General features: G+C 38.5%; 1 protein-coding gene across 6 annotated transcripts in view; it reads left to right on the forward strand.

Annotated features, from left to right (window-relative positions):
• EFNA5 (ephrin A5) overlaps positions 1 to 26851 on the forward strand; it is a 277313-nt gene extending 250462 nt beyond the window's left edge. For 5 of the 6 annotated variants that reach the window (XM_079144818.1, XM_079144820.1, XM_079144821.1 and 2 more), the window contains 3 exons: positions 16276 to 16341; positions 16741 to 16821; positions 22411 to 26851. In XM_079144818.1, the coding sequence (XP_079000944.1) occupies positions 16276 to 16341; positions 16741 to 16821; positions 22411 to 22532 (269 nt within the window). In that variant the 3' untranslated portion in view covers positions 22533 to 26851. The remainder of the gene's footprint in view (positions 1 to 16275; positions 16342 to 16740; positions 16822 to 22410) is intronic. The other variant, XM_079144819.1, reaches the window with a different exon arrangement.
• The last annotated feature ends 635 nt before the right edge of the window (positions 26852 to 27486 follow it).

The following is a 27486-nucleotide window of genomic DNA, read 5'->3' on the forward strand; positions in this document are numbered from 1 at the left end:
TGTATTCATTTGGTTAAGAGAAAGAAAATGGAATACATGGTTCAGGACAATCTTTTATGTGCCACTGAATGGACATACCTCGACCAAATACCTATATTGCTGGGGGAAAAAAAATAGAAAGGTATAAAGTCATTCTTGGTGCATCTTGCCAACAGCCACAGCCTTATTGAATATGAAGTAAAAATTAGTGAATTTACTATATCTGTTGTTTTCCTGAGGTATCAGAAAAGGCTTTTGATTCTGTCTATATGTAAATAGGCAGGTGGATATGGGCTCAGCAGGTCCCTTCCCCAGACAGAGCCCACAAGTTTGGGTTTAGATAAGAGGGATTCTTGCTGTGCATCTACATGTTATTTTGGTTCTTGTGCTAAAATGTTGTTAGCTAGTTTGTTTCTCTTCCCAGCCAGGGTTAAGGCACCTTGGGTGGGAGCAGGCAAGAGCTGTGCATATCTCAAGGGCTATGCCATGAGGTCAGAGACAACACAGCCGGCCTGGGAAATCTCTCCTCCCACGGGGGAGTGTGTAATGAGAACACTGCCAATTTTCCCATTTTCTTTTTTGAACATTGGATTACTGTTTTGTGTTTTGTTTCCTGTTTCCTCCTACCATGGTGCATATGGGTACTTGGGAGTACATCAGTTACGGTAATATAATATTAAAAGGCTTTTTCTTGACATGCACTTGATTAGGAAATATGTGTAGGGCATGTCTCTGCAGGCAAACCCCCGCTTGGTTTTCCTACTGAAACCTATTGCAAATTCTTGAGATTATACAGTCAAGTTCTACCAAGTTTGAACCTCCCCTAGACTTTTTTTGGAAGGACTTTAAGAGCTTCTGGGAAATTATGAAACAAATATTTGAAGTCAGGCAATCATGAAGAAAAGTATGATTTATACTGTAAACTGAGAATGTATAATTTTGGCATTGGAAAGACTTGGAATTGAACATCCATTCTGCCATACATTAGCTGTGTTTGGCATTGGCTAAATACTTATTCTCTCTAAGTCTCAGTTTCCCTGTCTCTAAAATGAGGGTAATACCTTCCTCAAAGAACTGTGCTGAGGATTAAATTTAATAAACCTGGCACAGTTCCTGGTGCATAGAAATAGTAGATAAATGATGGTGATTATAAAAATATTATTGGTATTGTGCATCCTGAGATACAGTTCCCTCCCACCAAGCTCCAAGTCAATTAAGAAATAATCTCATGTTTCGAGTTTGTATTTGGTCCAGTTAAATAGAGAAAAAGAAACTTCATGAAAAAATAATATTCTAGAGTAATTGGTGCCAAAAGAATCCTAAAACAAAAATATAAGTCTTGTTATTAATTCTTTAAAACAATCATTTGTAACCATTCTGTGACAGATTTATTGACTACAGTATTCATTTAGAAATGCTAAACTAATGAGAACTCACCATTAGTTGTGATAATGGTCTATCATTTTGAGCTTGAACCATGTGTACTTATTTGGCCTCATTTCAGAATAATAAATTATTTCAAACTCATTTCATTTCTTGAAAATGTCCTTATGATTTAGGTTATGAGTTGGATTCTATGGCTAGTATCCCTATAATCTGTCATCCAAAATAAACCATATGATTCTGGCCTATTTTAAAATTGAGAAACTTCAGACATTTTTCAGAAATTACATAAAGGGGTTAGAGGATTTCACTGGCCTCTAATTTACCTTTTTATGCTCATGCTTGATTGTTGTTCCATATTAAGGCTTATTTTCCTTTTAAAATAGCTCTGCACAAAGAGAATCTACTGCTAAATACTACTGCAAGGAAATGTTTACAGATGCAAATGACTTCTATTTAGGGAGCTCATGATTAAAACGTGAAAGAATGTGGCACTAGAAAGCATGTGAATAACCTTTGAAAAATCCCACAATAGAACTGAATATGATATACTTACAACTTAAGATTACAGCTGTAGGAGTATATGTGACTCTGTATGTTCTCTATGCTGCCAAAGATGTCTAGTTGAAACTTGTTGGTCTAATCTTACCTTAATGTAAATTAACCATTTTATCTTTGTAAAGCTGTAATGTGGAATGAACTAGAAGGACAGTGTACTGGAAGGAACCAGGGTTACATTTGCTTGCAACAAGTGAGCCGGGAGTTCCCACAAATCTACCTTTCTGATACACAGAAGGAACATCTTAGCTCTTACACTCGACCATTTCTGTCTCTCCTAGAGGCTCAAAGTCTATTTCATTATTTCATTTTTTACTGCTCACAGAGCAGACTGCTTAATAAAGTCAGGGGAGAAGGCTGTAAGCACTGGCGGACATAATTTTTTCTACCTATTTGTGCCCAGAGAAGATCTGTTCTTTTAGTTTCTTGTTTTAAAGACCAATCTCCTGGGGTCACCAGAGAGATCGCTACAAGTTTGCATCTCATTTCTGTGGAAATCGTGTCTTTAACTCTTCTGGGTATAGTAAACACTCCTCCAGCTTCCCTGTGGATGGCTCTGGAGACTGGCCTGGTGCAGGCCCTGGCCATACAGGGGACTAATGAACATGTCACGCGCGTCTCGAGTTCTCCAGTCTCTGGCACAGCTGTGGCACTTTCTCCCCCTGCTGCGAGGCACAGCACGCTGGCCATTTGTTGGCAAGTTCATATTTCACACTGCAGGGAATTGAAATGATTGAACAGACAGAAGAAGAGTTTTATTTGCAGTAGCCTCCGTATCCCCAGACTCTGATTTGGCATAAAACATCTGCTTCATGATCTGCTTCAAGGCCAGTTCCTTTCCTCCAACAAAGGTTACGACTTCAGGCAAGCTGTGCTTCCACTGGCAGGAGGAAATTTGCCCGAAGACTTGATTTAGTCAGAATCAAAGCATCCTGCCACAGAATTTCTTTTTTCAATTATCTCCGAAGAGGCAGCCAGACTTTAAATGTATCAGTATAATAAATGTAATGAAATGAAGCAGACACTCCTTTCCCCCTGTTGCTATCAATGGGAGGTGCACATACAGTTGTGCATCTACACCCGGAAGCCAGTGACACTTACCTACCTATTTGCCGACGTACATATCTTGGCAACAGCATATTATAGGGATGGCCTCTGGATGTCTTTTCGCTCATCAGCCTAATAAATAAGTGAATGCATTGGTTTTACCCCAGTGTTTATATCTTTCAGGTTATAAAAGCAAATTGGCATGATGCTGAAAGTAATTATTACTATTTTTCATAGTGAAGACACATCATGCAGCCTTTGTTTTGTGGTATGGTCCTAATTACTAATTATGTTTACCCACATGATTTTGTTGTGCATAGTCATATTTTTTGTTCAAGACAGCCCTTGCTAGCCTTACAGACATACATACAAAATTAAATTCTGGCATTTTATTATGCTAGAGCAATTAGATGCCATCCTTGTAATGAGAAACATGACATCTTCATCACTCTCCTCTCTATTCTCTATATTTTCATGTTGTTTTAATGCAGACATTTACCAGAATTGAGTACAGTCTTCCTCTTACACACACACACACACACACACACACACACACACACACACACACACATGCACACTGCTAATTGAATATCTGCATATCTCCAAGGAGTCCTGTGGGTGAAACCATGTATTCATCTTCTTTAGTTCTTAGGCCACTTTGGTTTAAGAGTAAGAACTGTTGCTTTTATGAAGTGCCTTTTTCTATAAAGTCAAAACCTCACAGCAGTGCACAGAAAGCCGATGGTATAAAGGAGCTAAGTAGAGTCTTTAATAGAGAGAGCTGGGTTGTAAGTGTTTTTGTTCCTACAGAGCAGATAGATTTGGCTCCATCTGTTCCATATTCATAACAAAGGAGCGCACTTACAGGAGGGCCAACTTCCCCGGAGCCGCCTGGTAATGATCTTTTCACCAGAATGAAAGCATCTGAACCCAGTGGCTTGGCCCTGCAAAGAGCAGCGAGCAGGATGGCCCTTCAGAATGCCGATTTCCTTGTAACTCAGGTTGACATAAATTTTCCCAGTGTACAAGACTGGAAAGCATTTACTGATTTCTCATGTCCCTGCAGCACTGTGTAGCTGATAACTTCAAAATATACACCTTACCTCCCCTTCCTTCAACCAAGGAAGATGTGTAATCAGATCCTAGGAGCAAAGTTTGCACTGGAAGTATCTAAAGGTGTCACAGGAGAGAGGCCATTCTTTAGACTTTTGTTTCTATTCAGACTTTTTAATCTTTTTTAAAGCAAGGTTAATGACTAGAAATATGAGTTACACCAAATAAGGAAAAACCCCTGTTGAGTTTTGTAATTAGCAAACTTCAAAGCCAATTTCAGCTGAGACCTCTTCCATTAAAAAGATAAGTTGACCCAAGAGTTTTCTTCCACTAAGCAGAGGAAAAATAGAATGAATTTCCCCCAAAATGCCAAAGAATGTAATAAATCTTATTTATATGACAAGTAGAGTCAGCATAGAAATATAAATGATTCCTTAAAACTTAAATAGCACATTGGTATTAAACAATTGGCTTAAACTTAATAGCACATCATGGCTAATGGATAGAATACTTGTTTTTATTACTTTTTAAAGATTTTCATGAAAAAAAAACTTAAAAATAAGAAACATATATTAAAGAATGGTTTTCCTTTTTTCCATTCATCAGACTTCAAAAACTAGAAGCTCCTAAAAATACACCATTGATTTATTTAATATGCTTTATGTTAAAGTTATAATTTATCACCCTATTATTATCCATCTTGCTACCATCTGTGCATTACCTACTTGCTAAACTAGGGTTTCTGGCAAATCAAATAGTAAGTAAATCTCTCCAAAAGTTTGCAGCAGCAATAAAGTGGGCAAAGTTTTCATCTAGCTACAATAAGATTGCTCTATGTGTTTGTGAGAGGAAATTTTTAAAAAATATTCATGGAGAGTGAAAAACGTAGCAGATCAATCAGTGAAGATCACAGTTCCTAGTATATTGGGAACTTTGGTTATTTTCTGTAAGATATGGCCCTAACTATCTCTGGTTTACTTGGTGTTCAGATTTTTCTTTATTCATTCCTTCAAAAATATTGTTTGGTCGCCTACTTTCTCATGAAGCTCTATGTTAGGTTTTAGAAATACTGTGGTGTAATTAAAAAAAAAAGTTGTTTTTAGTGCTTACAACTTAACTGGGAAATAGTAAGCCAGGAAACAAGCAAATCGGTAACTGTCAATTACACTAGGACACATAGAGTACTGGATGTGGTGACAGAGAAATACAGAGACAGCTTAGGTGGCTGATCCTGGATACTTCTCTGAAAAGATCACATTTGAGCCCCTTCCTGAAATCAGGAGTATCCTATAAACTTTTGAGGCACAGGAGGGTGGCTTTTGTCCTTAGAAAAGTTTGTTTAGAGGGTTGCTTTTCTTTTAAAATTTGATATTTGGCTCTTTAAAATTAACAAATTTTTAAAATAATTCTTCCTAAAAATCGCAAATGTAGCCTATTCAAATTAGCTTGTTCTATATACAAAACCAGTCAATGTAAATATTTGGCTTCACTTACAATCACAGTTAATTCTTTTCACCATTTTACATGGAACTTAAAGATATAATATGTTCTCTGTCCTTTGAAAATATATTCTCTATCCTTTTTAAATATTTCACTTGTCTGTACAGTATTCCCAAGTATTTAATTCTTGTCATCATAATAAATTAAACTTAAAAATATGAAGCTTTAGTTCTCTTAAATGTTTCTAAACTACATGTAAACCAGATTTCACTTTGTCACAAGTTTAAATCAATTTTTCCATTACATATTTTAAATTGGAATTACATGTCTGATCTGTTACTTGAATTGGCCAAAGTTGTCCTACACTTTCAAAGTATTGAAGTTCCACATTCACAGATGTTTTTTCTTACATAAGAAATACTAGATCTGTGGTTTTGATTCTCTTAAAGATGCCTATATTTAGCTTTTAAAAGTCTGCTGTGGTTAAAGGGTAGTTATGTTCCTCAACACAATTACAGTCTCATGTAATGTCTTGAGGTGCCCTGACTTGTCCTTGCTTCTTAAGGACTAGTATTTCAGCCAGGATGACATCAACCTCACCTGTAGTCCTCATTGCCCAGTGCTGCTTTATTTTATTATTACTTCAGAAGTCCTTGATCACCTGGATTCTAGCTTTACCTTGACTTTTTTTTTTTTTTTTTTTTTTTTTTCCTGATCACTGGAGGGGTGTGCAACCCTTACCTAGGCTATCATTTGTTCAGAGCATACATATCTTTGTCTGTAAAGACACCCTCATTCTCTTCACTTCTTATTTCTTGGAACCACACAGATATTAAAATGCTACCTACTTGAATTTTGTATGTCTGGTGAACTTTGTATGACCAACAGACCACAGTCTCCAAGGTCATTCTATAAGAAGGAAACTGCAGCAAAGGGAGAGGAGTTTTCCAGAAATAAAGGAACTTCTTTTGTTCTTAATTTATTTGGCATTTACCATTACCCCTCTCTTCATTGTTCTTTTTTGTTCTATTCCTGAGTTTTGGTTCATAGCTAGTCGACAAATCACTTTGCATTAGACATATTTTTTTAATCTCTATCCTCATTCTTCAGATTTTTATCAAACACCTGTTATGAACAAAGCAATAGACTCCCAGCACCAAGAAGTCAAGAACCTAGTATGGCTCCTGTTCTTGCAGCTGTAGTAAAAGAGATAAGAAGTAATAGCCAGTTCTAAAACAAAACAGAATGGGGCACTTGCTGTGAGAGAGGTAGAAACAGATGCTGTAAGAACTTAGAAGACGGTAGTACATTGGAGAAAAAGGACATATCTCAAGTGACTAGAGGGAGCTGGAATTTGAGAGGCAAAGCAAAGGTCACAGGAGACTAAAAAGCAGACTTTCCAGGAGGTTCTGGAAATTGTTGGGACTAGCTATTAATGTGTATTGAAGATGGGAAGAAGCGGGAGAGAGAAAGAAAGAAAGAAATCACGGTTGGGATCAGATTATGAAAGACCCTGTCTATCATGCTGTAAGGTGATGGACAGGAATGCACAGACATCAACTTTACTGAAAAGTTGTCCTACTCAGAAACAATCACAGTAAACTAGAATTTAGTCCATAAGATTGACTTTGATTTTACACACTCTGTCAACATAAAACCCCCATCAAGGAAAGCTTTCGGTATGAAATGAAGTTTACAATCCTGGTACCTAAACAGTTCTCTCCTTGATAAAACTGAACCTGCTAAAGAGAGGACATTAATTTGTTTATGCCTCTAGAATTCCACTGGGAGTCTGTACTCTTTCCTAGATACTTAAATTCTCACCAGAAATGATAGACATGGAGGAGAACATAGCCTACTCATTTAAAAAAAAAAAAAAGCCAAATAAATCATTGATTTGCATAACTATCCAAATATTATGCAAAGGAACACTGAAAAGTGAAATAAGAACCATTTATACACAGCAGCACAATGTTTGTGGACATGTTAGGGCATACAGTCATGTGTGCATTCACCTCTGGGCTGATTTTCTACAGTGCCATGGCTGTAGTGGGTCAAGCCATGCAGCTGCAAGGGCAGTCTTAATGTCCAGTCTAGTTGCTTCTCTGTAGAATTTATTTGTTTATTTTGGTCTCTCTTTTGCTCCAATTTAATAGCATGCTCATGCTCTTAAAATGTATTCAGAACATAACCTGCAGAATTTCAGCATGATCTTCAAAAGGATAAGGGTCCTCCAATGCCCCTTCTAATTCTCCAAGCACCTGCCCCAGCCTCAGTGCACAGACTCACATGAATATTTTCATCATCCCCCTTCTCCTCCATTATTATGGCTTAGAAATGAGGTATCCCCCCAAAAGCTTATGTGTGAGACAATGCAATAACTTTCAGATGTGAAATGATTAGTTTATGAGAGGTATAACCTAATCAGTGAATTGATCCACTGATACAGATTAACTGGGTGGTAATGGTAAGCGGGTAAGTTGTGACTAGAAGAGGTACTTCACTGTGATATGCCTTTGGGGTATATGTGTTTTGGCCCTGGGGTATAATTTGCTCCCCACCTCCCTGCTGCTTCCTGGTTACTGTGTTCTGAGTTACTTTCCTCTGCAAGGCCTTTCCACTGTGATGTTCTGCCTCACATCAGGCCCAGAGCAATGGAGTCACCAGTCTATGGACAGAGACCTCTGAAATTGCGAGCCAAAATAAATGTATCCTCCTCTAAGTTGTTTTCATCAGATCTTTTGGTGACAGCAACAACAACAACAACAAATCTGACTAAAACACTCCCCAAACACTAACAATGGTAAAATCCAGTTTTTAAATTTTAGGCTATAGAGCCAGGCATGGTGCCATGCATCAGTAATTGCAGCTTCTCAGGAGGCTGAGGCAGGAGGATCTCATGAGACAAAAGTTCAAAGTCAGTCTGGGCAACATAGTGAGACCCTGTTTCAAAATAAAATGTAACCTATAAAGGGTCACACTTGTCCCCTGGTTTTCTTCATGAGTTATAAATAACTTTTTAACACCACTATCCAGTCTTGTTCCCCCGTGTCCTACATATTTGTACTCAGAACTGGAGACCTAAGAAACCCTAGCTGGACCCTTGCTTCAGGAAATCCCCATGCAGAGGGGGCATAAGTACAAAATGATGATGTCAATCTGTAGAGCAGTGAAATATATTTGAGATCTGTAGGCATCCTTCACCTGAGATTCCAAGTGCACTATACAATTTTACAGCCCCTCTAAAGTAGGTGATACTTAAAAATTTGTTTTGAGAACAGGAGGCTCACAGAGAAACAGAGGCATAGGCAGGTTAAGCTGCTGATTCAAAGCCACAAAATAAGTCATGATAAGTGAACCAAGGAGAGAGTCCAGAGCATCATTATGTTTGCACTCAAACTACTAACCATGTCCTTTCCAAGCACCCTCCCTAAGGAGGTTAAAGATAAAGGAGGTAGTGAAAGGATTAAAAAAAATTAACGTTTTTCTAGGAGCTTCTTTGAATTGCATTAGCTCAATGATTTATTAGTACTTTGTCAATGATTTATTAGTACTTTGCTATCCTGCTACGTTAGTGCTGTATGATAACAACACTGTTCCTGTTATTACAGTACAAATGAATAATGGGGGTGGGGGGCTCTGTAGCTCTCCTCAAGTACCAGTTGGCAGTCACCTGATGGCATATCACACACAGCTGCACAAGGAGCCTGAGGAGGAGGGATAATACAAATTGTTCCTCTTGTGAGATTCTAGGACTTTTACCTTTTATCTGAGCTTTTATTTTTGTTGTCATTACTTTCATTATGTGGCTTCCAGTGAAGAAGGATTTTTCTAAGTGAATGGTTTTGCTTATCATTTTTTTGGTTTGTTTTTGTTTTTGTCAGATAATACTTATCTAGTATAGCAGGTTCGCCAAAATCACCACAGACCAGAAGAACCATCTGAAGACCTTGCACAGACTTAAACAGTGTGTTCTCAGGCAAGGCCAGGCCTCAGAGAATATTTGATAAGATGAAACTTATTTTTTTTTTCCTAACTGTTCAAAGATATTTGGGAATATTTTTTAAATAGTAAAATGTCTAATAATAAAATTAACAACACTTCTACATGTTTAGGTTTTTTTTTTTTTTTAGCAATTTAAATGAGTTCTAAATGTTATCTTACTGTCCCCATTCACTGAAGAAGGAGGTCAATCTTGAATCACACACTGAGATTTATTTAAACTCTTAAATTTTCCTTAGAAAGGCTTCTTGTAAGGGACATTTAGAAATAATTCTCCAAAATCAAGGTTGTTTTCTGCTCATGATTCAATAGACCTGATACCCTTCTTCAGTAGAGACAGGTTTATCATCACTAAGCTTTTAAAAGTCAGTAAAAGTTTGCTCATATTTCAAATAAATGTGTACATAAGCATGATGATGTCCAATTTGTTTATTTCTAGAAATTGGTAGAAAGAAACTTGTCCTCAGCCATTTGTTTGAGGTTGCTAAGAAAAAGTAATTGATCTTCTGAGACTTAGCTGCTGGAATTTAAATAATACTGAAGTTAGCATTTGCAGTGAGAACTTTGCCTAAGGGGGTAGAGTTGTGGGGGGAGCAACAGTTGGGATGGGTGGTACCTCCCAATTTCTCTTTTGTCTGAGGCTGCCCAGCTGGAACTTATTTTACCTCCCTTGCCCTGAACTTTACTCTAATTATTTGTTCCCCATTATAGTCCCCTGGTGTTGAAAACAAGTTTTAGCTTGGGGAGTACATTTTCCACTCTTCTGGTTATACTGTGGGAAACATATCCCTTTCCCTTTTCTAGTTTTTTAAAAGAAACATCCCCAGAGCCATATCAAAGTATCTAATATTTACATGGTATTTTTAATTTCTCCAAGGTCTGCATACTTAATAACCTCCTTTTTAATTTTTACAACTGGGGCCTTGACCTTAACCTGTCAGTGATTTAAGTCTTGAGATACTGCCGGCTGTGGGAGGTGAAATGTGTGGGCAAATTTAACCAGCTCCTGTGGATGCAAGGTCCATACACCTAAGGCATGAGCCAGTGATTAAAACACATTACTTCTGGGCTGGGGTATAGCTCAGTGGTAGAGAACGTGCTGTAATAGAGAACTTGCTGTAATACATGTAAGGTCCTATGCTCTATCCCAAGCACCACAAAAAAAAAACCAAAAACAAAACCAAAAAAAAACACCATTTGACTTTTACATTTCAATAGGTAGAATGGTGTAATGTATTCCAGTATAACTGGTGATTTTGTTCTTAATATGAAAATTAAGTGTTGTGGTGCTTAAAAAAAAAAAACAGGTAGTCAGTTGCAATTATTGCTGGGATATTCTTCACTAAGAAGAGGCCTAACTTTTGTTTTAAGAATTTTCCTGCAGGTCTGGTAACCATTTTCTAAGAGGTCCATATGGCTTTGGTTATTCTCTATCCTATTCCCACCACTTTGGTTCTCCACCCTTCACCCATGTACACAAAATAGATTTTATTGATTCATTAAATTCTAGGAGACATTTGCAGTAGTACTTTGTATTTAAATGTGCTTTACTTTTCCAGCATTTACTGTGAAAGAAATATTATTGCTTAATTCTGCCTTCACCTGCCTAATTTGCATATATTTGTGTTATATGTTAAACTGCATGAAAAACCTAGAGGGAGGAAAAAACTGGGTCCTGCTAACAACTAATAACCTATCTTTTCTTTTGACTTGCTCAAATTGAGAAATAGTGCCTGTGGCAAACATAATGGAAAACTGCATTTTTAATGTTCACACACACACTCATTTCTATACAAAGAAGAAAGTGGCTGACTATTCTTGAAAATAAAACCTCCCAAAGTATCCAGATTGACATAGGACACAGAAAAGGAGAAGGATTTTGGCCTTTGGAATTAAGATTGCAGGCTGAATAAGGTTAGACAGAAATGTTAAAGTTGACTAATGAGCACTGTCTTGGGCCTGAAAATGTGAAAGAAGTGGGAAATGAGAATCTTACCCCACTCCTGCCAAACTTCTGGTTCTTTATGAAGAAGAATGTTTGGTACTTTAATTTATTGTGGAACTTCTGAGTCACTTGAAGTTGCATATTTAGTTTGATGGCCTACGTAAAAAATAAGTTGATAGGAGGTTTTGAAAGTAAGAAAAAGTTTAACTTATTTTAACTTTAAAATTTTAACTTTGGAATTATTTCAGTTCAAACTCACCTTTGTATCTCAATTCACAGATCTGAGGAAAAGCATTCTCTGTTATGATGTAAGTCTATATTTTGTATCACAACCCACTTAGGTTCACCCAACAATTCAGAGTTAAAGTGAGACATGTTGATTGCAAGGAACAGTGCAGGTTGGTTACATTAGCAAAAACAAACCAAGTTGCATGAGAAGGAAAATGAAAAACAGTTTTTAAATGCTGGAGTGAGAACAAATAGATGTGTCTTAAAGTATTTCTTTAACAGCAGTTTATAATTACCTCTCTTCCAGGCATATTTTAAGTGAACTTGTAACAGTAGCTTGAAATATAAACTAGTAAGGGATCTGGTTGTTTAGGCATGGCCCCAGTGTGAGGAGTGTGCTACTCTGTGGGAACAAGGACATGGCTGCCCATCAGGAGAGAATGCTGCATCTTCATCTTTCAGTCTAAAGTGTCTTCATCTTTCAGTCTAAAGGTGGCCATGGGAAATCAGTGATAACATACATTTGTTTATATACTGCATTGCACTGGACACCTCTTGAAAAAATTACCCCCAAAGTTTGTGGCTAAAACAATATTATTTCAGAGTTTCTATGGATCAGGAGTCCAGGCTCAGCTTTGCTGAGAAAATTGGGTCTCTCAGAAGGCAACAGTCATCTCAAGGTCCAGCTGAGGATTCACTTTCTAACTTCCTCACATGATGGTTAGCCAGATACAATTCCTTGTGAGTGTTTCTTTCTAAGCCGTCCATTCCTTGCATGCTTTGGGCTGGAAGTCTCCCTCAGTTCCTGGCTACTTGGACCTCTGCACTGAGACTCTCACAATGTGGTACCTTGCTTCATGAGCAAAAGAGTTTTAGCAAGAAGGAAGTCATAGACTTTTGAACCTTATCACAGAGGTGACACCCCTTAACTTGAGCTATGTTCTCATTAGAAGCAAGTTACTAAATTCAGCCCCCTCCTGAGGGGAAGGTTTATAGAAAGGCATACATAGAAGGAGACGGGGATCACTGAGAGCCATGTCAGAAGCTAATTACAAGGAGGACAGTTTCTTTTGCCATGCCCAAACTGGTGTGAATACAGCATATATTTAAAATGCTGAATATAGCTTTTTTAAGAACTAATTTGGGGGACATCGAATAAGGTTCTTCCTACATACCACATTGGCTAAGTGCTGCACCTGAGCCCAGGAGACCAAGGGAATGGTTTTTCAGGAATGACTCAAGTTAGGGCCCCTGTCTGAGGTCATGGAACAGAGTGAAGATAAGGGGCCCTTATGGCCTTATTAGCATGGCACTCTAAACACAGAGCCAGAGGGCCCCAGCTTGTATTTCATTATGTGCTGCACAGTTTTGTTTGGTACTTTGCAGCTCATTAGGGGGAAGGGGCCCTATGGATTGATTTATAAAGTTGCTATTAAGATGATGGAATGGGAGGCTTTGCTGGTTTTAATGGCCCCCATATTCCTACCCCCAACTTCCTGATGCCAAATGTACATTTTCAGCAGTGAGTAAAGGGATGTGAATTTGGATTTCATGGCAACTGTTCAAAATATTCCTCATTTTAATTTGAAAATTTCTTATTAGAAAACCCTGTATCTTTATAGAAAGAATTCAGGTCTAGGTTTTCTTCACTGATTGCATTTTAATACTTCTATTTAGTCATTGGAGCTCTGACCTGGGAATTTAGGGGTAAAATGTAATTCTTTTGTTCTAGTTGCTCTTGGTCGATTTCTGAAGAACCTTTGACAGCAACTCCTCTGAGTGAGTCTGCCACACCTTCACACTCCCAGATAAAGCTATCACTCCCTGCTCAAAATTCTACTAGCTCTTCATGTAAACCTCAGTTCTCATGTGGATCATTCCAGATGTCCTAAACTGAGGCTCATATTTATGCCCCAATTCGAATAATACTTAGCATCCTAAGTATTTAATTAAAAACCTGGCACATAATAGGACTTTTAAAAGTATTTGAAATGGTGGATGAAGCTGCAGTAATAATACATAATGCATTTCAATAAGCATTCATTCATATCTTCAATTATTACTGTTACTTAGATGTCTGTATTTCAAGAGACATAAAGGCATCCTGCACTGTCAGCCAAGGTGGGTGGGGTAATCAAATCTTGAACACATGGTGAAGCTGCATGCACACTTTCTAAAACCTTGTATAAGAAATGGATAAAAGTATTTTCCATGATATGGAAATTATTTTTTATATTTTAAAATATTTTTGGTTTTGTTTTTAGGTGTGGTATGTAAGGAACACAAGTTATATTGACCTAGCAAAGCACACTTCTCAGTTTGGCTCCTAGTGTTCAGGGCATGAGCTCAGGCCAGAGATGGTGGAGTCAGTCCATTTTAATGTAGTCTGTACATGTACTCACATACCACATTGCATGTTCATAGTCTTTGCTCATAATTTTTTCTAAGGGTCAGAATGTAATAGTCAAACAGTATCACAAAGCATTGATCACATTATCATTGTCTCTGCTTTCCTGGTGATAGGAAATAAGAAGTAGGAAGACAGATGGGGAAGAGAGGTTTCTGTTTTACATTTTATATGAAATACATTTGATAATTTTGGAATGTAATTCATTCAGTAGCAAAGGCTCATGTCCCTCTTTGTGAGCTAGTGAGAGAATTCTCTACTTCTTTTCCTGGATATCTCATCATTTGCTACTGTTTTGTTATTCCAACCTACAGTAATTTTTACGTCCTGAATTTATTTCTGTTTAATAGAAATCTGAAAAACCAGTAGTAAATCCAGAAAGCTCCTCACAAAAACAATTAAACATTTAACCCTGCTTTGAGCCTATTTATCTTGTAGTATCACGTGTAAAATCAGCTGTTTGTGGTGAATCAAGTTCAGAGGCTTAAAGTGAGTTCCTCTCCACTCAGAATCCTATAGCACAGGAGTGCAAATATCCACATTTTGCTTTTCCACACCACCTCTCATGAGTGAGACATATAGTCATTCAAGAACCCATGGTTTTCCTAATGAATCAGAGTCACCTATGTGTAATGTATTTGTGACATGCATATTTGCACTTAGGGTCCACAGGAAGGACACCATTTCCTGGATCAAACCACAGAGTGCAAATATTGTGCCCTAAATAACACACTAGTTACTGTAAATGTCAGTAGAGGGAGTTTTTCCAACTTTGATTTAATGAAAGCCTACAGCAAAGCCAGCTGTTAGCACTTCTTAACTGCTTGTCAGAGGATCCAGAGGAGGTGGGGAGGGCGGAAAACATCTTTTCTCCATACTCTTGTCCTAAAATTAAGAGTTTCAACAGGTGTTGAATAGTGACACTGGGGGTCCTTTACTGCTTGAGGTTTTAGGTGCTGAATTTATAAGTTCTCCTATAGCATAGTTTCATGGATCTGTAGTTAGATGAGGAAATTCATGTAAAATTAGTTTGGAGTTTGCATATTGAATCCTCTTATCTGCAAAGTAAACTTTTTTGTTTTTGTTTTCTGGGATTCCCCATGAAGAATAACATAAAAATAGAAAAGACACACCAAATGCTGGCCCTCTGTCACTTTAGCTATTACCACACTAATTTTAAGCCATGTGTGTTTTGATTGATGTCATCTGCTTTTTCAGAACAAAGAAACCACTTGAAGCAAGCACATAGGGAGGAAAGTATGTAGCAGTCATTTCAGTAATTTTTGTCATTTCTAGAATGCATTAGTAAACACATGTGGTTGTTAAGGGTCTTGACACTCTTGGGAATCCCTTTGACATTCAACTGTGAGTGCTGCAGGAAGATTATCTTTCAAACCTAGAGAAAGTTTACAATCTTATTATCTTGAAGAGGAGAAGAAAGTTTCTTCCTCAAATGATTTATAACTTGAAACATGTTGTCATGTTTTGGTAAGTTCACTTTATTAATTCCATCCTTCTCTGTGGCAAACTTTAAAAAAAATAAATGTGCCATTGCAACATCGTACTTTCTCAATTGCATATTGTACTTATAATAGCATGATGGAAATTGCTGGGCTTGGGTTAGTCATACGGAAAGTGGAGCCAAGTTCTGAGTAAAAACTCTAATTGAATTACCTGCAGAGCACTGACAGACAAGCTTTCAGGATGGACAAAGCTCTGCTTTCCCCAGCAGAAATCAGTCATGTTTAAGTCTGCCTTTCGAACTATCTGTTACTGGTTGTTGCCAGCACTTTCACCACGGGCCTCTGGTGGGCCCCTTTTCCTGCAGCTGAGGATGAGCAGCCCCTAAAGCAAGAGGGCTTCAGCATTATCCTCTTGATTTAGAGAAAATTCATAACAGATCAAGTGAAATGGAATCGCCTTTGAAATGAAAGTCCAAAATATTTTTTTCACAGATGACCCACATTGTTGCATGATTCTTTCTTTATTGTATTGAAAAGAGAAGATGAGGATGGTTTGGGGTTGTGCCTAGCACTGGGTTTGATTCTCAGCACCACATATAAATAAAATAAAGGTATCATGTCCATCTACAACAACAAATTTTTTAAAAGAGAGAAGATGGGGATATGAAAATAGTCTTCTTTGTAGCACTTAGATCAATCTGAAAAATATGATTTGTTTTAAGTAATCAGTTGTTGTTGTCTCCTTTCTCTTTTGCCCTCTCTTACCACAGCCTCTGCAATCCCAGATAACGGAAGAAGGTCCTGCCTAAAACTCAAAGTCTTTGTGAGACCCACAAGTAAGTTCCCTAGAATGAGCTTCAGAGGGTGCCTTCACTGCGCATGCTTTATCGTGTGGTCTGGTTCACAGCGGTAAAAGTTTTTTTACTGTTAAATCTCGTGTGGTATCTGTTTTGTATATCAACATCCATGTTTTAGTTTTCATCATATTTTTTCTCATCATTCTTCACGATGCTTTTATTTAAGTACACAGCAGTTGCTAACTTGTTGTTTCTTAGATTGTTGTACGTGCACAGCTAATGGGAACAATATTGGCATTTGGATACATGCCATTGATTGTAAAACAATCTTGACATAAATAAAAGGAAAAATAGAGAGAAAGAAAAAAAAAGAAAGAAATGGGAGTTTAAGGGTATCTTCACTAACATATTTGGCTGTTATCTCTATTTTTGTTATAGATAGCTGTATGAAAACTATAGGTGTTCATGATCGTGTTTTCGATGTTAACGACAAAGTAGAAAATTCATTAGAACCAGCAGGTTAGTATGCTTAGAGAATCTCTTTTAACAAATGCATCTATCTCTCTGGTGCTTCAGTCCTTTTTTTTCCTTTCTTCCTCTCTGCATGTTTGCATGTTACGGTTGTTCTGCTTTTGCCCATTGCTAGCAATGCTAATATTACTTATATTCTACTCCATCCCTCCAGTATCTTTGTGTAATGCATGTTAGATTAAGTATGGCTTTTCTTTTTTTGGACATGGGTTTTATTTAATGCAGTATCCTAATATAGAAGCCCCATCAGAATGCTGAAATCTCACTGCCTTTTGCCATATCCTCAGAGCATGCTGGTGAATCACTGTGAATATTAAAGAATCTGTTTTCATATAGGACAGAAAACATTTCCATTGTATGTGTTTATAAAATTTTCATTTCGTATCCAAACCTGTGGCTAAAAGTAGTAGGACTATTGCACAGAAGAGCAACTAATTCAACATATTTAGTTTTCCCTAGAAAATCACATGCCTCATGAAACTGATCTAAAATACTTCATTTTATTTCAGTATTGTTTGTGCTGTTGTTGTCAGTAGCATTTGTCTGGAGGAGTATAATCATGTTTCCACCACGGATTCACACACCTGCTGCTCTCACAAATGTACACTGTAGCCCGTTGAGCCAAATATGATCCTTGATTGCTGAGGCAAAATAAGACTTAAGGATAAATTTTTTCTAGTACTCAGTTTCACAGTTCCAAACTATCCCATCCCTGTGAAAGAAAATAAAGCTCACAAGAGCACTCATTTAAGTATTTACGCTGTAGTATACTGTGGATAATGTAAACCTATAAACTATCCATTTGGTTATAAATTCAATTTGGCCATCAAATGCAGCTAGATTCTTTGTGAAGGGTGTGGCCCTCTGTTCCCTGTTGGCTGCTGTCCTTCTGTATAGTACCTTTTCCTCCAGCCTCCTGCTGAAGATCTTTATGCCTTTCTTTACCCATCTTCCACCCTCTCAAAGCTGAAGGGAAACAAAACTATTCCCTCTTCCCAAAGAGATTTGAGTTCCCTTATGCAAATAGAACTATTTTTACTTTTTGTCTTTTTAATAGTAGGGCTTCTTTTTCTTATTGTCATAGAAATTAAAGGAGCTCCAGGTCCACTTTAGCCTCTGAGTATTGTTACTGGGATAACACAGTCAATGAGCCTTAGGGAAACTTACCCTGAGTAAATGTGGTGCCTCAGGACATACGATAGTTTTCACATTGTAACTGACAGGAAGAGTTAGGGTTTTTTCCCCAAGCATTTTTGTTTTTCTAAGGCAGGCATCTCACCCAAAGCATAAACAAGAGGTGTGTACAATGAGCTTTCAGAGGTCTTAGTGGCTCCCCAGGGATCAGTTAGCTGCTTTAGAAATTTGCAAGGAATGAGTGCTGATGCAGAGACATTTTAATTGTGTCCTAGAAACCTGGAAGCATTGCTGTGACTTTCAAGGTACCAGATTCCTCACAAGCTCAAGGATATGGGCCATTGTAGGAGCTGCAAGTCAAATGGGATCTCTTTTGAAGATTATAGGGTCACTGGGTGTCGTGGCACACACCTGTGATCCAGCCACTTCTTGAGGGGCTTAGGTAGGAAGATTGCAAATTTAAGGCTAACCTGGGCAACTTAACAAGACCCTGTCTGAAAATAAAAATGGGCTGGGGATGTAGCTCAGTGGTAAAGTACCCCTGGGTTCAACCCCTAGTACCATAAATAAATTAATTAATTTAAAAAATAAAGACTATAGAGTCTTCATTCTTCCTCCTGTGACTGAGGAGACCTGCCCAGGCCATACAGATAAACAGTTTTATATTCATATCTCTTGGCCCCAGTATATATATATTTATAAATAAAATTAGTATTCTTTATCCTTACTGGAGGTATAAATGTTCATAAGGAACACTTTGCTTTCCCGAGTTTGGCAATAAGTCAAGAATAAAATAACTAAAGAGTTAGGCATGTTATAAATAAAAGTTGCCTGGGATTATGTTTCTTGGTACACCTGCAGAATGAAGGCATATCTTTCCCGTCATGTCATTTCTAGGTAAATTGCCATTGCCTATTTAGAGAGCTAGAGACTGTTTAAAAACCCACATACTGCATGTTTTTCTCTGGTAAAAAAGAGGAATACTGAGGACTATGCTGCTATTAGGAAAATTACCTTTAAATCCAACTAATGATAAGATATGAGACATTAAGACACTTTCATACATGAGCCTATTTCGCTGTCAAAATTTTGGGAAACAAGCTTTCGGTGATCATTCAAAATTCCTAACAGCTTCAAGTCTATGAGCACATAACTTATGGAAGTTGGCAAAATTTTAAGAGTGCAGTTGAGACAGTGTGTGTGCATGTGCATACACATGCTTGGGTGCTGGGGAGTACAGTGTAGGTGTGCTTGCAGCTCCCTGAGATAGTTATGACTGTATTTAAGGGCTTGCTAGTGAGCATCTTCATTAAAAAGGGGAGAAAGGTTAAGCCATAGTTCCTGGTAGTATGAATACCATAACAAATTTGAGGATGTTAGCTTATATCGTACAAAATTCAGCCTTGGAGCACTTCACCAATGTGTTAACTAGTTGAGCAAATGTATATTCACCTTTTCACAGCTCTGGGTGTTGATGCAGACTTTTGAATCCAGCAAGTCTAAAAGGATTCCACTGCATGTTCTCAGCAATATGTACTAATTCACCTGTCTTTGGAATGTATTTGTCTTTGTTGTTTGCTTGCAACACTCTGCCTGCCAGTTTTCTATCATCAGGGATGCAGGATGATCTCAGGGCAGACATATGCCACATTACATGCTCCAAAATATCTCTAGTGTTCTCTCAGTTAACCATTGAAACCCCTGTGTGGTGGAATCCTGTAGCCAGGAGACAAGACTTGATTTGGCTTCTGAAGAGGAACATTTTCTTCTTCCAAAGAAATGTTCACTGTTATGCGTTAGAAATTCTCTCACATTTAGAAATTAGGTGTAATTTCCATTAGGATAGATTTTGCTTATGAATTTTTCCTTAGAATTCTGAAATTGCTCAGATTCACTCAAAGGATAGCCAGTTTCTCATTTTACCCTCTGGGGCCATAGTGGCTCCCATCATTGAGCCTTTATTTTAATCAAAGGATGCTTTGTAGAATCTTGACTGCAGAACATCATGTCGTAGGAATAAGAAAAGAATTGTGATGCCCCAAGAAAAAGGGTTTTTCCCTTTGGGTGCAAGATGGTATATATTCATTGGTTGCTTATGAAAGGGCTAAGTCCACAGATTGTCCATGATGAGAGGACTGAAAGGCACATTAAGCTTCATGCTTCACTTAGATGAAACACAAAAGCCTTCCTCTCAATTTTCCTGTGAGGCTTTTTCACCATATCTTGTGCTGCGTGGGTCTCAAGTAATGACTAAGCCTTGCTGAGCACCTGGAACGGACAGGAAGCAATGAAGGGGTCACCTTCATGTTCACCCTGAGTACATAAGAGCTGCTTTAGTTCCAAACTATGCAGAAATTAGGTAATACGTCAGTAAGAATAAGGCAGAAAAGAATACAATAGATGATGTAATTTCGGGTGTATAAATATAAAGAATATTTTAAAATGAACTCTGGGTGGGTGCAGTGGCACACATCTATAATCCCAGCAACTCAGGAGACTGAGGCAGGAGGATCACAATTTGGAGCACAGTCTAGCCAACTTAGCAAGACCCTGTCTCAAAATTTAAAAATTAAAAAGACTAGGGATGTAGCTTAGTGATAAAATGCTTCTGAGTTCAATCTTTACTACTATTTAAAAAAAACAACAAAAAAGTATTCTGGAATCCTCAGGATTTATAGTTCTTGCACAATTAAACCTGAAGTACTCCTTTGTTTTGATTGATACCATATTGGTACTCTTGAGGAGTTCCAGGGCTATTAAGGGTCTTCTACCTCCTGTTAACTACAGACCTAATACGTTTGCAAGGCTGAAAAAGACCCATGAAAAAGGAGGGTCTGCAAATACTTGGCTATCTTTACACATTTTTCTCTGCATCATTTATCTTCCCATTCTTGCTTCCTAACCTTTTCCAGTCTCCTAAGCTAAAACCACTCCGTCTAGGTTTTCTAAGGTCCAGGAAAGGGGAGCAAGTTAGATGCAGCAGCATCTACATGAGAACTGGCTAACATAATCAGAAGACACACTGGGGGCAGAAGACACCCAGCTGAGAAGACAGCTTTTTTTAGTTCACATGAGGAATGGATATGATGAGCAGAGACTTCCCAAACCAGCATATCTGGGAGGGTGGCTAGCCTGTGCACCTGAAAAGAAGTCACTTTAGGGCAAACAATAGAGATTGTGACTCTACTCAGCAAGAAAAAAATGTCCTTATGTAGTAGGAAAATATAAATGAGTTTAAAATAATGGATAGTTAACCCTTTAAACCCCTCAAGGTGGGCCTTTCAGGGATACTTGGGGATTATTTTTGAGGTTTGCATAATTGGGAATAGTCACTAAAGTCTCACTTGTTACCTACTGTTCTGTCTGATTGACCACTGAGTGAGTCCCAGTTGGCAATTACTGAGCTCCTACAGGATGCACAGAGGACCACTGTTGGCCTAGGGAGCATGGCATTCAGAGGTCATTTAATCTAAAAGCTCAAGTGAGACCAGGTGGAAGGAGGAAGATGGGCCACACTACAAAATAGGGTGGCTCATGGGCAAACCTCCATCTATCTTTGGACACTAATTACTGCAAAGTTCCCATTTCAAAGTTAAGCCTGTTAATCATGCAGATCAGGGAGGCTATCCAAAGTCAGAGGCAGCCTCGTAGAACACTTTATAGCTAAATAAAAGAAGCTTAACTCACTTAATCTATTTTATTTAGAAGAAAATTTGCATCCATGCTGATAATTTATGTGCCAAGCTTCAGCCAGATAGAAATAAAAATAGTCAAGTTCAAGTAATTTAATCCTGGAGATACAGGGCCTGTAATGGAAATAGCAGCATAATTGATTCCTAATTGTAGGCAAACCAGTGGGTACCAGTTTATTGAAGTTTACTGGGAATTACATATAGTTTATTTAAAATGCTGTTGTCTTGGCATTTAATTTTTTATGTCTGAAAATTCACCTAGTCACCCACCAACCAAGCATTCAACACTAATCCTATGAAATGACTAAAAAGAGGAAAACAAGCAGCCCATTCTGGTTAACCACTAATATGCCAACATAACTGCCTCTCCCCTATGCGCTCCAACACATTACTTTCCTCCCTGTGGCATCTTAGATTTAAAAGGTGTATTTGGTATTTCAAGTTTGTGCAAGGCATGTCTGACTGCTAGCAAACCAAAGTAACTCACATGGCAAAGGTTACAGTGTATGCACAATTTTTCCCCTCAATTTTAAAGGAAAGAATTAATATTGCTAAGAAAGTCCAATTTTCTCTGCCTCTTCTTTGTTTGCTGTAAATAATGAGTGATTATACAGACATGAAAGTCAATGGTGGCACAAGGTTCATTACCCTACTTTGCAGAGGGTGGCGAGGTCTGTTAACAGCAGGCTGCTGCAAGAGAGTTATTAAGGATGTGAAATCTCATTGGAATGTGTGCTTTCTATTTGAACAGATGACACCGTACATGAGTCAGCCGAGCCATCCCGCGGCGAGAACGCGGCACAAACACCAAGGATACCCAGCCGCCTTTTGGCAATCCTACTGTTCCTCCTGGCGATGCTTTTGACATTATAGCACAGTCTCCTCTCGTTACCTGTCACAGAAAACATCAGGGTCTTGGAACACCAGAGATCCACCTAACTGCTCATCCTAAGAAGGGACTTGTTATTGGTTTTTGGCAGATGTCAGATTTTTGTTTTCTTTCCTTCAGTCTGAATTCTAAGCAACAACTTGGGGTTGGGGGGACTAAAAAAACTAGTTGCTGCCTCCCTCACCCCACTCCCAGCCCTTGCCCTTGACTTCTCTCACCCCTTCCAAATTAAATGGACTCCAGGTGAAAATGCCAAATTGTCGTAGTGACACCAGTGGTTCGTCAGCTCCTGTGCATTCTCCTCTAAGAGCTCACCTCCGTTAGCACACTGTGTCGATGGTATGTGGACAAGGAAGAATAGTGGCAGATGCAGCCAATGATGGTCAGACCCGGGAGAGTTTCACTCTCCTATACAATATTTATGCCTTCTCATTCAGGACTGTAAGATGATCGTGCAGGGCATCATGTCACCATGTCAGGTCCAGAGGGGAGGTATTAAGAATAGATATAATATTACACCATTTCCTCTAGGAGTGTATAAATGAACAGGCTTCTAAAAGGTTGAGACACTGGGTTTTTTAAAAATATGACTGTCTTAAAGCATTCTTGACAGTAAAACCTGTATTCTGTAAAAGAAGCCTTTTTTTTTTCCAGGAGGCGGGTTGGGTACAGGAATGCTAACACAGAGCAAGTGTGAAAACAGAGCAAACTATGTTTGGTGGGGGTGTGTATGTGTGAGTGCCTCTAATTTTTTTGGTGACTGGGCAGTGCACACCAGATTTTTTTTTCCTTTGAATACAGATCACCATGGTGCTACAACTTCTTTTTTTTAGAAACTCAAAGAGGCATTTTTATGAATAAAGTGACCTTCCCCAAGGCTGACAAGCCAGGGTTGATGATTGCAGAGTGGAATAGCTTTGGCTGCTCCTCTGGGGGACGATGTGTACCAAGGAAAAGATGTCAGTGGTCAGAGGAGACATGATTTGGCTTTGCTGGAGCACCAGTGTGCTGTGGCCTTTTCCCGACTCCCACCCCAGTGCCCTCGTTTTGCTCCACACTCCACAACTGCAGGGGGCTCGGACAAAAACCCCTGTCACCAGGAGAGTCAGTCAGCACTACTTGGGAGGGCTTAAGGGAAATTTGGAATAAGAATTCCAAAGTTTGGAATAAAAGAATTCAAGCATTGATTTTATATTCTTTCCCTTTCTGACACAGCCTAAAGCGTAGGGGGAACACATGTTTATCTGTGGGAGATAAACAAGATGGAGTCCCAAAGACTTTAACAAAATATTTTTTTAAAAATCCACTAGAATAGAAAATACATTATTTAGATATACTTTATGCTGAGAGTGAGTATATATGCTTGTCCTATTTAAACTTGTGAGAAAAAGTGGTATCCCTTGATACATTTAGAAATATGGGGGCTATCTTGTTTCATTGTGGGGGTGGGGCAGAAGGAGAACAAACACAGGATGACCCTGTTTAAGGAATCTTAGCATGGTCAACAGGGGATGTTTCCAGTTGATTACCAGGAAATGTGAGCCTTGGGGTTTCTACTGGTGGGACTGGTCATGAACTTTAAACTCCAAAGCCTAGACAGGGAGAAGTGTCAGACCAATGGAAAAGTGATCCAGCCTTTTATGCTATTGCACGACATGTCAATAGAAACCATGCCTTTCAAAATAATTAAGTCAATAAATGCAATGATCATGTAAAATGTGAAAAATTGAAAGCATTCCAGCAAAATAAGGATTTTTATATACTCGTTTTTTAAGATGTATATGTAAAAAATGGGGGGTCATGTTATGGACGGACTTCATGAATGGGAATTTGCTTAGAATTGTGAGTAGTTTTGAATTTAAAAAAATATGTGAATGAAAGGCAGCTGTAAACATACTGCACCCTAGAGAGTTATACACATGTTGAAATGTAATCTGGGCTCACCTGATGGTTGGAGTGGATGTTACTGCTGAGTCTGTTCTCACTTGGAACCTTGCGGGTAGGGTTGCCAGCTTCGCAGATGCAATCAACCCTTCTCCCCAACATCAGGAACTTCTCTGGAGTGGCAGAGTTTTATCACAGAAGGCACCCACCATTTCATTGAAACAGAAGTCCACAGCATTCTATTCCTTTTTCCTTTAACTATTTATATGCTCAGTACTCTCAGTAGTATCCAGAAATCCTATTCTTTTTATTAATAGTTACAGGCTTGTTGGTCCAGTGGGATTTGGGTAGGGGGAAAAAAAGATACCTTTTAAAATGGATCAATAGGCAGAACGAAAATAATACTGCATGTTCTATAACCAAGGAAATCAAACAATCCTGTAATGATTCCAGTTAGTCATAACTACATTAGCAGTGCTAATTTCATTTTAGAAATGGTGACTTCTGTGGTTTTTCTAGCATTTGTCTCTAACAAATAATGAAATAATTACTCATGGCCCTCTCTGCCATTGTCTTTCATTTTTCACAGGGAAATTAGACCCTTTTACTTCACTATTGTGCCACCACAAATTAAGTTTAAAAAATTAGCAAGACTATCCACACCAGTAGACAGTATGCTTCTCAACCTATAAATGACATAATCATAGCTTATGCGCTTGCCATGGAGTTTTCAATAAGATGATTGGTGTCAGACAGTTTTCGTCTTGTCCAAAAAGCGCTGGTGGCCTTTTGTGGTGGTGTTACAGTCCTCTGGGGGCTTAGGAGGATGCCATGTAACTTTGTAGCAGCTTTTAATTTAAAAAACAATTCAAAAGCCTGAAGGGCAGCATGGCTGCCCCTCAGCCCCAGTTGGTCAAACCCCAGCGACCTTTGCCCCTGGTTGCCAAGGGCTTTGCAACATGAAGCAGGGAAATAAGGATCTGTCTGTTTAGTGGATACTGTGTATCCTGTAATAGACCAGGTAACAGTTCGTGTTAGTTTAGACTATTGTTTTGTACTGTACTTTCTTGGGTGGCAGAGGAAAGAAAAGTAAAACATTAAAAAAAAAAAATGCGTTCTTTAAATTCTGTATTATTAGCAACCTCTGTTGTATATAGTGTTTGATAATAAAGTATTAATTTGATTCTTATGTCTTTTGTAAGTGAGAACAATAGACTTTCAGGATACAAAACATGCATTGAGGCTTTGAAACACCAATGTGTGTACATGGTTGAGAAAAGTCACAAATGGCTGAGACACTGCTCCATATACAGGACTCATGTAGTCATCGCCCACCTAAGCTTAAGACTCCATCATCTTGGGACCTGGAACAACATAACTTTTTTGACCAATATTTTGTCCTCAATGTTTTCAAGGTCTGGTGTTGGAGCCCTATGGTCCTCTCCTACCCTAAGCATGTGGTTTGAAAAGGTTTAAGAATTTAGTAACGGTTCTGTACTTTGGCTTGGTTTTTTTGTTTGCGGTTGTTTCATGGACTGTTTCATTTTTCCCCAGGAAGAGTCTTGTCAGTTTCAAGCAAGTGCAGCTCAGGCACGGGAAAGGTTGCAAACCAATCCCTTTAGGAAGATTAAATGGGGGCTGTTTCCCTCTGTGTCATTGTGAAGGGAAGAGTCACACTGTACCTATGGATTTTCAGGGACTCTGTTTTTCTCCGGTGCCTTAGCAACGGCTGCAGCCATTTTTATTAGTTTCAAAAAATTAGAAAAACAGTTTTTAGCTCCTCCCTTCCATTCATTGCTCTCAAAGTTGTGGTCACTGGCTTTTGTTTTGAAAACCACCTCCACCAACACCCTGGTTTGCCTATAACCCTCTCAACTTTTTATGTTATTAAAAATTTGTTATTATTTTTTGTCTCTCGCCTTCCTCCCACGTTTTATTTTCCCTCAGAGCCGTGAATGGGCAGGTCTGTCTCTGGTTTGGCATCACTGAGTTTTTCCCATGCATTTGCCCCAGAGCTGCTCGGATGTGAGACAAATCTCCCTACAATGGGCTTGCTCCCATTGTCTGTACAGTTTAATAGATGCTGGCATGTTGGAGGTTACCCATGAGTCAAAATCTGCTTTCCATGCTTACTCTTGACACCCCATTGAAGCCACTCATTGTGTGTGCGTCTGGGTGTGAAGTCCAGCTCCGTGTGGTCCTGTGCTTGTACTGCCCTGCTTTGCAGTTCCTTTGCACTTACTCATCGAGTGCTGTTTTGAAATGCTGACATTATATAAACGTAAAAGAAAATGTAAAAAAAAAAAAAAAAAAAAAAAACCCACACACAAACAAACCCATACAATCTGTATTTGTATATACACGTGTCCGTACAAGTATACCTAAATAAAAATTAAAGATTTTCATCATTTTAATTGGATCCCTCCTTCTACTTCTTTGTTCCTTGAATGACGCCTTTATTTCAGGGGCTACTTGTACTCTGCTGATTTTTCAAAATCTTTGTGGACAAAAAAGATAATACAACATGCACAAGAGAAGGCCTGGGAAGCTCAAAGAATGCAGGGTTAGAAATGGCCAAGTATCTAGGCACATTCCAGATATTCTGAAGAGAGAATGGTGAGATTGCAGCCTTGTCTCTGTATTGAGCCTTAAAATAGTCACATTGACAAGCCCTGCATCCTAAATCAACTTAAATAAGACAGGAGTTGCACACAAATTATATTTTCACTTTGCACAAATTTTTTCATCCTGTCAAGAAAAAGATCAAACGAACGTTTTCCTAACAAACTTTTTTTCAGAAAGAAATAGTTAACAGTAATAATGATACTTCAACATAACCCCACACCTCAATACTTATTGCCAAAGAATTAATTTTCCACTGTGTGACCTTGGGCAAGTCACATACTATCTTCAGGACTCAGTTTTCTTACTATAAATAACGGGGCTGTAGGAGTGACATTTGTTTGATTTTCTGGATTCTGCCCTTCCTGGACACTGCAAAGCCCATTTTACATTCAAGTGATGTGTGTTTTTGCCTTTGATGATGACATTGCT

Source organism: Sciurus vulgaris (genome assembly GCF_902686455.1).
Source record: "Sciurus vulgaris genome assembly, chromosome: 6".
Classification (NCBI taxonomy): Eukaryota; Metazoa; Chordata; class Mammalia; order Rodentia; family Sciuridae; genus Sciurus; species Sciurus vulgaris.